This window comes from Daphnia magna, linkage group LG1, assembly GCF_020631705.1.
Source record: "Daphnia magna isolate NIES linkage group LG1, ASM2063170v1.1, whole genome shotgun sequence".
In the NCBI taxonomy this organism is placed as follows: domain Eukaryota; kingdom Metazoa; phylum Arthropoda; class Branchiopoda; order Diplostraca; family Daphniidae; genus Daphnia; species Daphnia magna.
The window spans coordinates 4671006-4683530 of NC_059182.1; the positions used below are offsets into that span (position 1 = coordinate 4671006).

Sequence of the window (12525 nt, forward strand, 5' to 3'; positions counted from 1 at the left end):
TGTACCGTAATTACCTATTGCGTATACCCTACGGCCTACCAATTAGAGTGTTAAAAATAAAATAAAAAATGTAGCAATGAATTTCATGAAATTATAAACCAGTTACCGAGATCCTGCCTTCGAGTCTAGAATGATAAAAGGGGAATAGAGATTGCAGACTCGACACGCAATAAGTTTCCGATACAGTATGCGTAATACGCACGTTACAGACTTCCGCCCAAGGACACAGAGCACCCTAACTCGGTATAGAATTTCGTAACCTCTCAATCGCAAGTTTAATACAACTATCGCCATCTAACGAGAAAGATCATTACCTCTTGTCGTTTCGTGATTCAATTCCGATTAAAGTGTTGGTTTGAAACATATTTAAGTTTTGGTAAGGGTACAACGTTTACCTACCTCACGTTCATCTAATAAAAATTCACACTCACGCTCTACTCTTGCTGCCGCCCATCCAACTCATCCGACAACACGAACTGATATTATTCTTGTTTATAGTTTTGGTGATGGTTCTTCGTAGGACCAGCTCATTATGCAAAGCTAAACGTTGCACCTTTGTAATGAAGGGTGAGTCTTGTACTACGTTGGGTGATTTAAGAGACGTCACATTATGAATAATAAATTCTCTGGCTACAGTTTTTATTCTTCCTGCCAAAGGATTTCAAAGTAGTTCTATACTAAGCGTATTACATATCGTGCAGTGGTTGGTGGTATAACCACAGCTTTTTTTTTTCAACAGTGAATCGTACGGAAATTTTTTGTCTTTGAAAATAGTTCTTAAATAACTAGCTAGCCTTTCTGAAGGGGAAAAAAATTCTATTTTCTAAGTCAGTCCAATTACCGACGTTTCCTTTTCCAATTTTGTGGTACAAATTGTAGGTTGCCATTGTTTCAGAGCCGTTTTGAAATGAATTTAGGAAGTGAAATGACAAAATTGTGTGCTTACCAAATCCATTCAGTTTCAACTTCAGTGACATTTATTGCTTGTATACGTATAAATATTGTGCTCACCTACCGTGCTTAAAAAGAGTTTTCTAGCCCACAGTTCTAGTCCTAGACCGTTTCTGACTGTCAAAAATTGAAGAGCTTCATTGCAATTTGCAATTGATATTTTATCAGTTATTTGGTCGAATGCTTACTACGGCGTTAAAATTAATCGCAATGAACAAAACTTTGTCCAATCGCCGCTAGTGGCGCGAGCTCCATTCAACTAGTATTCGCTCATGAATCATGGGATGACAAAGCAAAAGCAGCTGCGGCTGTCGAAGAAGGAAAGAAAAAAAAATCATGCCAATTTCTAGGGCTCGGCCCCGCGACGATCGGGTACGATTTTGGCCGAACCGCGCGGTTCCTTTTTTTAAAAAGGCCAAACCGGTGCGGTTCGGTTTATCAATTTTTGGGAACCGATCGCACCGCGGTTTGTTGAGTCATACCGCGGTTCTTACGGGTCACACCGCGGTTTTAGGAAAAACGGTTTTAGGAATATTCTATTTGCGTATCGCTTTTTCTTTTGGTTTCGAGATGCACGACAACGCCCACTTCCCCTCTTGCGTCTAGACGATTATTAGCCGTTCAGCGTAACAGCTCGCCATAATCAAACAGCCAGCAGTATAAAGCAAGTTTTAGGTCCATACGGCACACTTTAAATCTATGCATTTATTTTTTAATATACGCGTTAGAATTAGCTCATTTCTAGTCCATACTTCAATGACTTCCAATGACCCCTTAACAACAAATCTATAATTAGTTGTCAAGTGCCATATGAATAATGTGACATAAAAAATAATGTTCATGGCTTTTGGCTCTATGATCAAGTTAATGAGTGTAAAAAACAAACAAACAGATGTTCTACATCATATTTAAGGAAACATTAAATTTTCCATGCAGTAATGCCAAAATGAATGAGTCCGCGCATCGTTTATTATCCGTCACACGGATGTAGGAGTGGGATGCGCAGTGAAAACAAGATCATCTTTTAAATTCAAAATAAAATATTTCCCTCAACTTATAGTAATTTCAAATCATTTGAAAAATGTTTGTTAAAACATCAACTTTAATTAAAACCAATTACAAAAGGATTTAACTCGAAAATATTTTTCAAACTTGAAGTTAACGAGGAATTTGAAGGGCCGCTACCAGCCGTCAAGTGCTTCAATAAATAAAGCCCAAACCGATATTCCCAATTAATCCAACAGAGTTTCAGAATCTTCCATATTCATTATCAATCCCCAATTGATCTTGAATATTCTTCATCGAACTCAATCAAATCTCAAACTTCCCAAACTTCAAAAATGGAATATTTTTCCAAGTACTTTGCTTTCCTCCACTGGATGATGTATCTCCTAGATCTTCTCCGCGTCATTACAAGGACAGAACCCAGAACGGAGTCTACCGACACCGAGGCTGTTGACGTGTCCGAGGAGAACACGGAACCAACGCCGGTGGTAACCCAGAACGTTGACGCATCCCAACAAACGGACGACGCGTTTGAAACCCAGATTCAAAAGGCCCGCGAAGAAGAACTGATTAAAGAGATTTCTGATTTAAAAGACCAACTTCAAACGGCGCACCGCGTTAGCGGTGTATCGAGACGAAAGGCCGACAAACTCGCGTGGGATCTTGGCATCTTTGAATCAAAATACCATCTGGACATTGCGGAGCTAACGAGGAAAAGGTCAGATGAAATCATCCGCAAGGAGATTGAAACCATGAAATTTCAAGACGAATACGACAATCGAATCTTTGACTTGGAACTGACCAACACCCAACAGATGCAACGTATTCTAGAATTGGAGATGGAACAAACTAGTCGTCGACAGCAGCGCGATCCTGTGTGTGACAAGCGATCTGGCGAGCTCGAAGCTTCTGTTGCGAAAATCGAGAGCGTTCAACAACATCTTTCTTCCATAGACGTTGTCACAGAGTACGCAAAATGGACTATAAACTACGTCCTGGAACAGGTTAAGGTAGAAATCCCTTCTGCGGCTAGCGAGAGTTCACAACCCGACGATGAGAAGGAACGAATGATCGAAGACACGCAAACCATCAAGTGCGAAATGGAAACAGTCAAGTTAGAACTGGAGGACGCGAAGGAGCGACTGATCAAAGAAACGCAAACCTTCAAGTGCGAAATGGAGTCTGTCAAGGTAGAACTCGAGGACGCGAAGGAGCGACTGATCAAAGACACTCAAACCATCAAGTGCGAAATGGAGTCTGTCAAGGTAAAACTCGTGAATGCGAAGGAAACCATTGCCGAGTTGGAACAATGTAAGAACCGTTTGATCGCTACTGAGTCGCAAATGAAGACGATCACTGAAGGCAAAGACGCCCTTTTGGCTTTGAAAGACGCGGAATTGAAACAATTGCGAAAATCGGCCAAACAGGTTCAGCGTAAATCTGAAGTGAAGACCCGAGATGTTGGATGCGACACGGAGGACCTTCCTCAGCCCGTGAAGGCCAAAGGAATAGATGTTGGATGCTGCACGGACGATTTCCCTCAACTTGTGAAGCCTAAAAGTCGAGACGTTTCGTGCGACACTGATGATCTTCCATCACTTCCTGAGGCTGGAAAAAAAGACGTTGGATGTGGCATCGATGACCTTGCACCCCTTGCCGCTGCCAAAGAAATCCAAGGAGCGTCTGCCGATGAAGGGAAACAATCAGTTGATGAAAGTGAGAGACTTACAGAATTTCGGGAGGTTTCGTCTAGAAAGAAAAAGGCCAAACTTCAGGCTGAAGCAGCAGCTAAAAAGGAGGAACGTGCACCCGAAAAGGACAAGACTCCAGCGGAGTTGGTATCGATTTACGAAACTGTGATGGACGTTATTTCTCCATCACAATTTCCTCCGCTGTCCGGCAAAAGGCCCCCAGGTCAACCTGCCGCTGATGTCAGACCTGCCCGACAACCTGCCGCTGATGTCAGACCTGCACGACAACCTGCCACTGATGTCAGACCTGCACGACAACCTGCCGCTGATGTCAGACGTGCACGAAAACCTGCCGCTGATGTCAAACCTGCACGACAACCTGCTGCTGATGTACAACCACCAGTTGTTTTCCAGTCAGCTGATTACAGATATAAACAAAAGCCGATCGAAGGTTACTCAGTCAACCTGTCCGAAGGCCAAACATCGGTTCATCCGCCAGCTCGACCCCAAGCGAAGGCTACGCCAACTGCTGCGCCAACTGTCGCTCCTGAGAAGGAGAAGGCTGCCACAGCTAAACCAGCTGCCAGTTTCGCCATTGTTTCTGGAGAAATTCCACAATTGCAAAGTGCGGATAAATTGGTACTCTTGGACATTCATTACAGAAACTACGGTCGTATTGTGGGACGAGGAGGTGAAAATGTCAGACGCCTGGAGGAGACTCACGGAGTCATGATGACCTTAGTCCAAAACCAAAATGCTCTCCAATTTTACAACTTGAAAATATCAGGAGGGAGTCCCGCAAAACGTCGAGCTGCCGCACAAGAAGTTATCGAAGGTCTGCCGGTGACAATCGAGTGTTCTAACGTCGACTTAAGGCAACTCCGTCATCTAAAAATGCGAAGTTCCGAGACTGAATTCTTCGTCTCCGTCAGACGCCCGATGTCACGTGATGAGAAACTACAACTCTCAGGCCGAATAAACGACTGCCGAAAAGCTTTCGACCTTCTCGTTAACGGGAGAGATCCGCGGCCATCCCCCAAATAAATCCCGCATATCTCACATTTTTTACCCTCCACATGCAGTTAATGTATGACTTTCAAAAACAAAACAAATGTGTTAATTTTTTTTTTTAACTACCCGTTTGAAGTGCAAATCTACCTGAGCTGATCGTATGGAATGGATGAAAAGTCGTTTAACGTTTGGGCTTGAAGCTTTGGGAGTATCTTGTTTCGATGTGATGATGGAAGCGTTCATGGAGTTGCAGCTTTATGTATTCCATGAATGCCTAAATCATCACTGAGTTACGAGGTGATTCCTGGGCTGAGCTCTTACGTAAACGACATGACATCCACGACATTCGGTCAGTTTCAGTATGGATTTGTTCTTCAAACGGTAGTTGGGGTGACTCATTTGGATTTATTCTCTGACTTTTTCTTGTTTTATGAGATCAAAAAATAAAAATTTTCTTTGAACTAATTCAGATAGATGGCGGCAAAAGTCGTTTACGTGCTGAGGTTGAAGCTTGGGAGTATCTTGTGTATTTATCACTGAATAGACAAGATGACTTCTGGTTAAGCCTCCATGTGAACGTCTAATGTCCTTGATATTTGGTTAGTTTTGGGATGCTGAACAAAAACAAAAACTGTTGTCTGTTTTTATTATTATTACTATATTGATTCTCGGTGTTTTCTATTTCATCAATGGTGAAGAACATAGAGCACGTACAGGAAATTAGGGACAATCTGGCCGTCTCTCAATTCCATGTGAGGAATATGGGGGAGGAGTTTGACTCTTACACAACACTAACGTTCAGTTGCAAACCGCTAGATGTCGCAAGCAGCTAGACACATCCAGTAAATCTTTACCTCCTTTGATTTTCCATAACAAATATACAAACCAAGTCTCTTACGCAATTATTGATTGAGAAAAGTCCTAAACGGAAGCTTTTCAATAGCTTTTCAATTTCAAGTTAGAATATAGAGATTGGAAATATTTTACATTGATCCACCATCACTTTGACTTTAAAACATTTTATTTCGTCCATGGCCGAATTGAAAACATTATCCCCGGCCTTTGATAAAACATAAACGAATGCCTAGATGAGGAAGAAGCACATACTTAATGTGCAGGGGGAAATTTCATTACAGCTTTTAGACGGGCGCTGCACGTTGCAAATCTGGCGAGAAAAAAACAAATACGAGAGAAAGCATTAAGAACATGGAAATCGGTGCTGTGCCCAGCTTTCTACGAGGAAATGAACCAATCGTATACGCACGAAACGTAAAAAAAAAAAAATGAAACCGTAACAACTCGCCAGTGTTTATATTACAGCAGTCGCACTCTTTAATCCCATTTTTCTACGTCATATCCAAGTGGGTATTTATTTAGCCAAGCGGCTCGATACATTTAAAAAACTGTGCCACGGAGTCGAAAAGACTTGGAATTATTTAAACTGTTGGCTGTTACAGACGTGCTATAACGAAGTGACGTCATGTGCCAGACTGCTCTATGATTCATTGATATGCGAACAGCGAAATGGCGATCAAATCTCCACACAAGGACAAGGCATTTGCACTTAAATGAGGCCTTTTGATTTATATTTGCAGTGACTTGTTTCTGTTGCGAACACAACCAACTATACGTCGTATAGTATGGTGGCGGTTCGCACCGGTTTGACGAATTCGAAACCGAGAACCGCACCGAAGTCAAAAACGGCTAAACCGAACCGACGGTTTGGTGATTTCTGGCCGCTAAACCGCGGTTCGCCCCGATCGAAAACGATCGGGGCCGAGCCCTACCAATTTCCGTATCGCGGGTGACGCATTGGAACTAGCCGCTGCATATTTTTGGTAGTTACCGGTAAAATATAGGGAATGTTGTTGTTGATTGAACTAGTTTCTCGATCCAACACAAACAGTGAAAAGGTGGTATGACCATTATATCCAAATAACAAATTGTTATCCAGCAACATATTTCCAACTGTGATTGTTTTACGAATGTCGTGATGCTTTTCAGCGCCGGTCAAGACAGGGACTTACAAGCCCGTGTTCAACTCATAACGCGGGTAAGCAAGAGTGTCACCAAGGATTTTCAGCAAAAAAGATAATTGTTTCTATTAAATTGCACCATTTCTGTACATTAGGTTCGTTCGTTACAACCGACCGACCATGTTTTACCAACGCCTTACTTTCAAATGGACCCAACTCAGGGGACCATTATTTTGGGAAATAATCGGTTCTTTCATTTGGATAACATACTACCATTTGATTGTCCACAACAGGCGATCTTCAAGGGCTATGTTGAACCAGTTGTTAATGCCTGCTTTGATGGTTTTTCATTATATTAATCTATCCTAAAGGAAACTTTTCCCTAATCACCATTCATTTAAAAAAGGGTTCAATATAACTGTGATTGCATATGGCCAAACTGGATCGGGTAAAACCTTTACAATATTTGGCCCTGGATTACTCTACACCATGAATGAATCTGATTTTGGTATGGTTCCCCGAACTGTTCGTAATCTCTTCTACAAAGCCAAGGTAAAGATACAGTCTCATTTCATGTAAGTTTTATTTTCAATGTTTTTTTTATAGGAATACCCTGGCAGACAGATCTCTATCCAAGCAAGCTACTTAGAAATTTATGATGAAGAAATTCGTGATCTCCTGAGTATGGAACCATTTCATGGTGAAATTACTGTGCAAGAAGACCAAAATGTATAGTGAGAAACTGTAACAATGCCAAAAATATTGTAGCTATGTCATATTCAAAATATTTTAGGGAGAAACTATAATCACTGGTGCAACACGCATGGAATGCCAAACCATTGATGATGTCTTTAGCTGCTTGGAAACAGGTTTAGCGTTAAGACACACTGGGCCAATGTTAAATCAACTTTCCAGTAAATCCCATGGAATTTTCACTCTTTACATGCAGCAGGCATGGACACAAGGTTCTTATTTTTTTTTTCCTATTCCCTTCTTTTACATTTTTTTATTACACTACTTCTTGTTTTAAATACTCCGGCATCAGATGGTTGTTTGTACGAAGTATGTTCCAAACTTCATTTTGTTGATTTGGCTGGTTCGGAGAGGCTTGGACTAGGCGTTACAAGCAACCACGGGATCAGTGACGTACAACTCAGTGAATTTCAGGAACCGTTCTCCATTAATTCTGGTCTACTTGCGCTAAGTAATGTCACGGCTGCATTAGGGGACCCCCGAAGAAAAGCAAGTCACGTGCCTTATTGGGATTCAAAGTTAACTTACATTCTGAAAGTATGCTAAGCTTTTTGTTTTGTTTTTTTGTTTTTTTCAGAACTTTGTTTTAAAATTAATTTTTTTTGTCCAACTCTTCATATCCATTCTTAGGATTCATTGGGTGGTAACGCCTTTACGTTGATGATTGTGTGCCTTTCCCCTTCAGCCTCCCATTTAGAGGAAACTGTCAACACGTTGAAGTTTGCAACTAGAGCAGCCAACATTTGCAATCGTCCAGTGGCGAATGTTCGGCTTACCCCGATAGCCAATATACCAATGTCGGTGATGGGCATAAACTATCGACAAAATTCTAACGATATGCCAGATTTTATCACACCCCATATGATTCCAAAATTCCAGCAACAAAATGGAACACCTTTTAGCTATCAAACGAATGTTATCAATGATGTTAATGAAAGCAGATCGGCGTTTCATGAACCAGAAGACGAAGACGAGCTTTTCAGGTAGGATATTCTCAGATTTAATTAAAAGAAAATCATCAGTGTGTAAAATATCCAATTTCAATTAGGTTACGGTTTGCAGCGAGTCAGTGGCAGTTACTGGTGGCGAATGCCGAAACTCTTTTAAATGAGTTGGCTGTGTCCGGTTTACTAGGAGATGATACAAAAAACAAAATTGAATCTTGGCTTTGCCTTAAAGAAGAATATGCAAATTGTATTGATCCCGACCTATTGGCCATTAAACCACGAACCAGAACTCAAATGGACTCCAGGGGTAGCCAGTCGGCAGAATTGCCCAACACGACAAGCGCATTTCAAACGAGTGGCGAATCCAAAACGTTGCATGTCATTGGTAACTGAAACTCAATTTTTTGTTACACATTGTACATATCGTTAAACACATCTATTTTTGCAGAAGAGGTATCTGAACCTACTCCAACCCGTGAGCTATCGTCTGAACTCAGCGATAGGCACGAGCGGCTATCCATTGAATCATCGTCCGATGTAATAATAACCTGTGGCAACCTTTGCATAGCAGTTCCTGTTTAATTAATTATCATTTTGAAATTAGGGTTCCCATTTTGCAGAGCAACTGGATATGCTGAGACAGCAATTTCGAGAAACGACTGATCGTTTAATATGTAGTATCGAGTCAATGTATGATAATGCAACGTCTTTGGAATGGGGGCCAACAAATCCTGTTGATATTTCTCCGCACTCGGAGCTTGGCCGAGAACAATCAAATAGCAATTACAAAAGTGAAAATTCAAGCCCCAAACCTGCGAGAACTGGCAGAAGAGTTAGTATTTTTGGGCCTTCAAATGTAGCCGATCAGCAGCCTTTAATAGGAGAATCTCGTGCATCAACTCCGGAATCGTTCGGGGGCACATCACCTACTCGCCCGAGTGAGTATATCCCGACTCATTGGATTATGTTTTTAACTTTGAATGCGGTCATACACGTACCGCCTATTTTACTAATCGACTAAAAGAAAATTCTCAGTTGAAGGAAGTCTGAAAGCGGATGTTGAGATTTCAAACGATGACTGCCGAGAAATGCGGAATTCTGCGGAAATGTCTGAAAAGCGCCAGCTTCTAACATGGAAAACAAACAAACAGCTTAAAAAAGCACACCAAACTCTAGAGGAGCTGAAACGAACAGTTTCGTTGAAGGTTTGTCTAACAATTCCGCAAAACTTTTGTCTAAAATTAATTTTCCATCTTTTTTTTTTTTTTTTATCTTAATGAAATAGGAAGAATATTTAGCTAGCCGTCAAGACGGCAACGAACAATTAAAAACTCAACTCGATAAAAGTCAAACAACGTTAAAGCAGGGTATTTCTGACCAATCGTCCGATTTGGAGGTGGCCTATCGTCAGAGAAAACAGTCAGAGACGAATAGCGACGGAAGCATACAGGAGAGCGATAATGTGACGGATGGTGAACGGAGAATCGGTCAGCAGCGGGCAGAAATTATTCGCTTTGAGCACTGTTTAAAAAACATGGCGGAGTTGTTAGATCTCACTGCCCGAGCCCCACGAAAGTAATGCCACGTCATTTAAATCAGAGGTTGTGCTAAATCGACTACAATGTTTTTATTTGGTTTTTCGCTTACAGAGTGGGCGAACTGGAACGAAGTTTATCCATAATGAAGGACCAGCATTCTGTTCTGAAAGAGCAGCTTCGATACGAGAATGAGAAAAAAAGAGAACTGAAGCAAGAAATAGAAAAAGATCATGTGCGTATAGTTGAACTTGAACGTCAGCTCCAAGAACAACGAGTTAGTTCGGAAATGCGTTTCCTAGAGTTATGTGGTGACAAAGGTAAATTTTGAAGCAAATTCAGTTTGAAACTGCAGCGTTAAGTTTCTTTATTTGAATTTCTTTTTTTTTAAGACGGCAGCCCTGGTGAATCTGAACTAGAACATAAGTGGCGCTGGCTAGTGGCAGAAGAGGAACGTTTGGTTGAACTGCGGACGGCCATTACGTGGCGCTCCGAAGAACTGGAGGAAAAAGAAAATAACCTGGAAAAGAGGGAAATAGCGCTCGACAGATCGAAAAATCAAAACGAAACTGATAAAATTAACACGCATACTAGCGCGGATATGGCAACCAAGCGAAAAAAGGATACGGAATCGAGCGATAAAGTATGACTTTCAACCAATTCGTTTCAAGCCCAAGATTTTCTTTTTTTTTTCACGATTGCATTTTGTTGAACTTAGACCGTTCAAACGTCAACCAGTTCGTTCAAGTGTAAACTGTACGACGTTCAGCCGACATGCGGAAGCGACAATGTGACAGACAAAGAGGCCATACGAAAAGAAATTCGCAAAATGAGGCACACCCGCGATTCCCTGGTTCAACAGCGACAAGAACTCGATGAGAGACAACACAGGGTAGATTCTCTCGCCATTTTTTTTTGTATCTTGTTTGTTTATTTATTATTTTATTTTATTGTTGTAGGGTCGTGATTTAGATGCTAGCGAAGAGCGCCGCCTATTAGAGTTGGATGAGGCAATCGAAGCTGTGGATGCAGCAATCGAGTACAAGAATGAAGTCATCTGCAGTCGACATTACGAATTAAAGAGCTCGGTAAGTCTTGAGTCTATCCTATTTGAATCAGCAGCATTACAAGTGAAATCTCTTTTTTACAGACGGAAGATGGGCTCTTGTGTAGGCTTATGAGTTTAACGCACACAGAAACACGTTCCCTTTTGTGCAAGTACTTTCAAAAAGTGATCGACTTTACGAGAAGGCTCGAAAAAAATGGAACAGCAATTTGCAGAATTGGAAGTAAGATGCAACATTTATTCGTATTTATCAACCGTTCGTTCATCTTTTCCCTTTGTTCATTTACATTTTGTTATATCTCTGTTTATTCTTTCGCAACTCAGGCTCAATTTGAAGATCAAAGTCGCTATGTCCGGAAATTGTCTGCGGCTCTGAAACACACCCAGTTGGAGATGGAGAGGCGTCAACCCTCCTCTCATCAGCGCAATTATGAACCGAAAGCCCACACAGTTCAGAGGCAACTCGACCATGATTCCAGTGCTGGTCGGGGCGGTTGCGATGGCGACAGAAACTTCAGTCAACTCGATGAAGATTCAGAGTATCAAAACAGCCGCGATTTGCGAAGGCAACTTCGTGATCTGCTGAGTGTCACGCCCAGACATCGAACAGGAGGCAACAACAATGCTGTCTCGGGTGTTGTGCCGGTTGCTTCTGAGCTGGCGCCAAGTGCGTGTAGCAGTCGTACACCTAGTCTTTTAGGTCTGCAAGCTGTTCAAGCGTTGCATCAGAAGATTACAGGGCTGCACCGAATGCGGGGCCGTCAGACGGCGCCGGAAACAACAACCACCGTGACACGAGAAAAGAACAAACTTATTATCAAACAACAGACGGTACAGCCAGAAACGAGAGATACCAAACGCCGCCATCGGTGATTTGTCATCTTCATTTTTTTTTAATTTTTTTCTAACTGTGCAGACTTTTTGTTTTATTGATTTGACAGAAAACAGATGCGAGTTTTCAACTTTTAAAATTGTGAATGTTTTTAAGAATAGACTCTAAGTCCATTTAAAAAGGTGAAAATCAACCAACAATCGACCATCATCGTAATGTGCCTTTACGCTTTTGATGGGGTTAGCTGATGGCAATGGCTGTCACCGAGACGTTATGGGCCTTTTTTTTTTTTTTAAGACAAGGTTCATTGTTCTCGGTGCCGGAGTTTGATCAGCGCAGGTGCTTACATTGGTACACTCCCTTTTGAAAGCGCCGTACAAATCCATCTGATGATAGAGCCAACGTTAGTTCGACATTGACCAATCACGCTGCTTGTTTAGCTAATAAATCTGCAGCTGGCCACCTCTACTCAGCGTTTGCTGCGTTTAAGCACACCTGGCTTTTGTCTTAATCTATTGGCACGTATCTCGCAAGCAGGCCCCATCAATTTCACTCTACAATTGGCACGACATACATGGGTGGGTCGGGGAAAAGGTGACCAGTCGCGTGTTAGCTTCTAAACACGGGGCTGATGCACGAAAAAACAAAAAAAAACGTCTTCTTTTACATCTTTATTTTTGGGTGGTACAAACTGTGACCAGAATCTTCGATAGCTCCAATGCCTTTTACGGTTTCAATAAGAGACTTGGAACGGGATT

General features: G+C 41.7%; 2 protein-coding genes across 2 annotated transcripts; both read left to right on the forward strand.

Annotated features, from left to right (window-relative positions):
* Nucleotides 1-2291: 2291 nt before the first annotated feature.
* Nucleotides 2292-4691, forward strand: LOC123466997 (neurofilament medium polypeptide-like). The gene has a single exon (XM_045167056.1). The coding sequence runs from the start codon at nucleotides 2292-2294 to the stop codon at nucleotides 4689-4691; it is 2400 nt and encodes a 799-aa protein (XP_045022991.1).
* A 1755-nt stretch (nucleotides 4692-6446) lies between these two features.
* On the forward strand, nucleotides 6447-12278 carry LOC116931459 (kinesin-like protein KIF7). Its single transcript, XM_045174330.1, is given in 19 exon segments — nucleotides 6447-6711; nucleotides 6790-6976; nucleotides 7041-7186; nucleotides 7241-7363; nucleotides 7428-7599; nucleotides 7680-7924; nucleotides 8018-8370; nucleotides 8436-8719; nucleotides 8783-8871; nucleotides 8939-9272; nucleotides 9370-9539; nucleotides 9620-9909; nucleotides 9984-10189; nucleotides 10262-10512; nucleotides 10588-10761; nucleotides 10829-10957; nucleotides 11020-11109; nucleotides 11111-11158; nucleotides 11260-12278. Coding segments are annotated over 19 exon segments (3900 nt in total). The 5' UTR covers nucleotides 6447-6651; the 3' UTR covers nucleotides 11809-12278.
* Nucleotides 12279-12525: the final 247 nt, after the last annotated feature.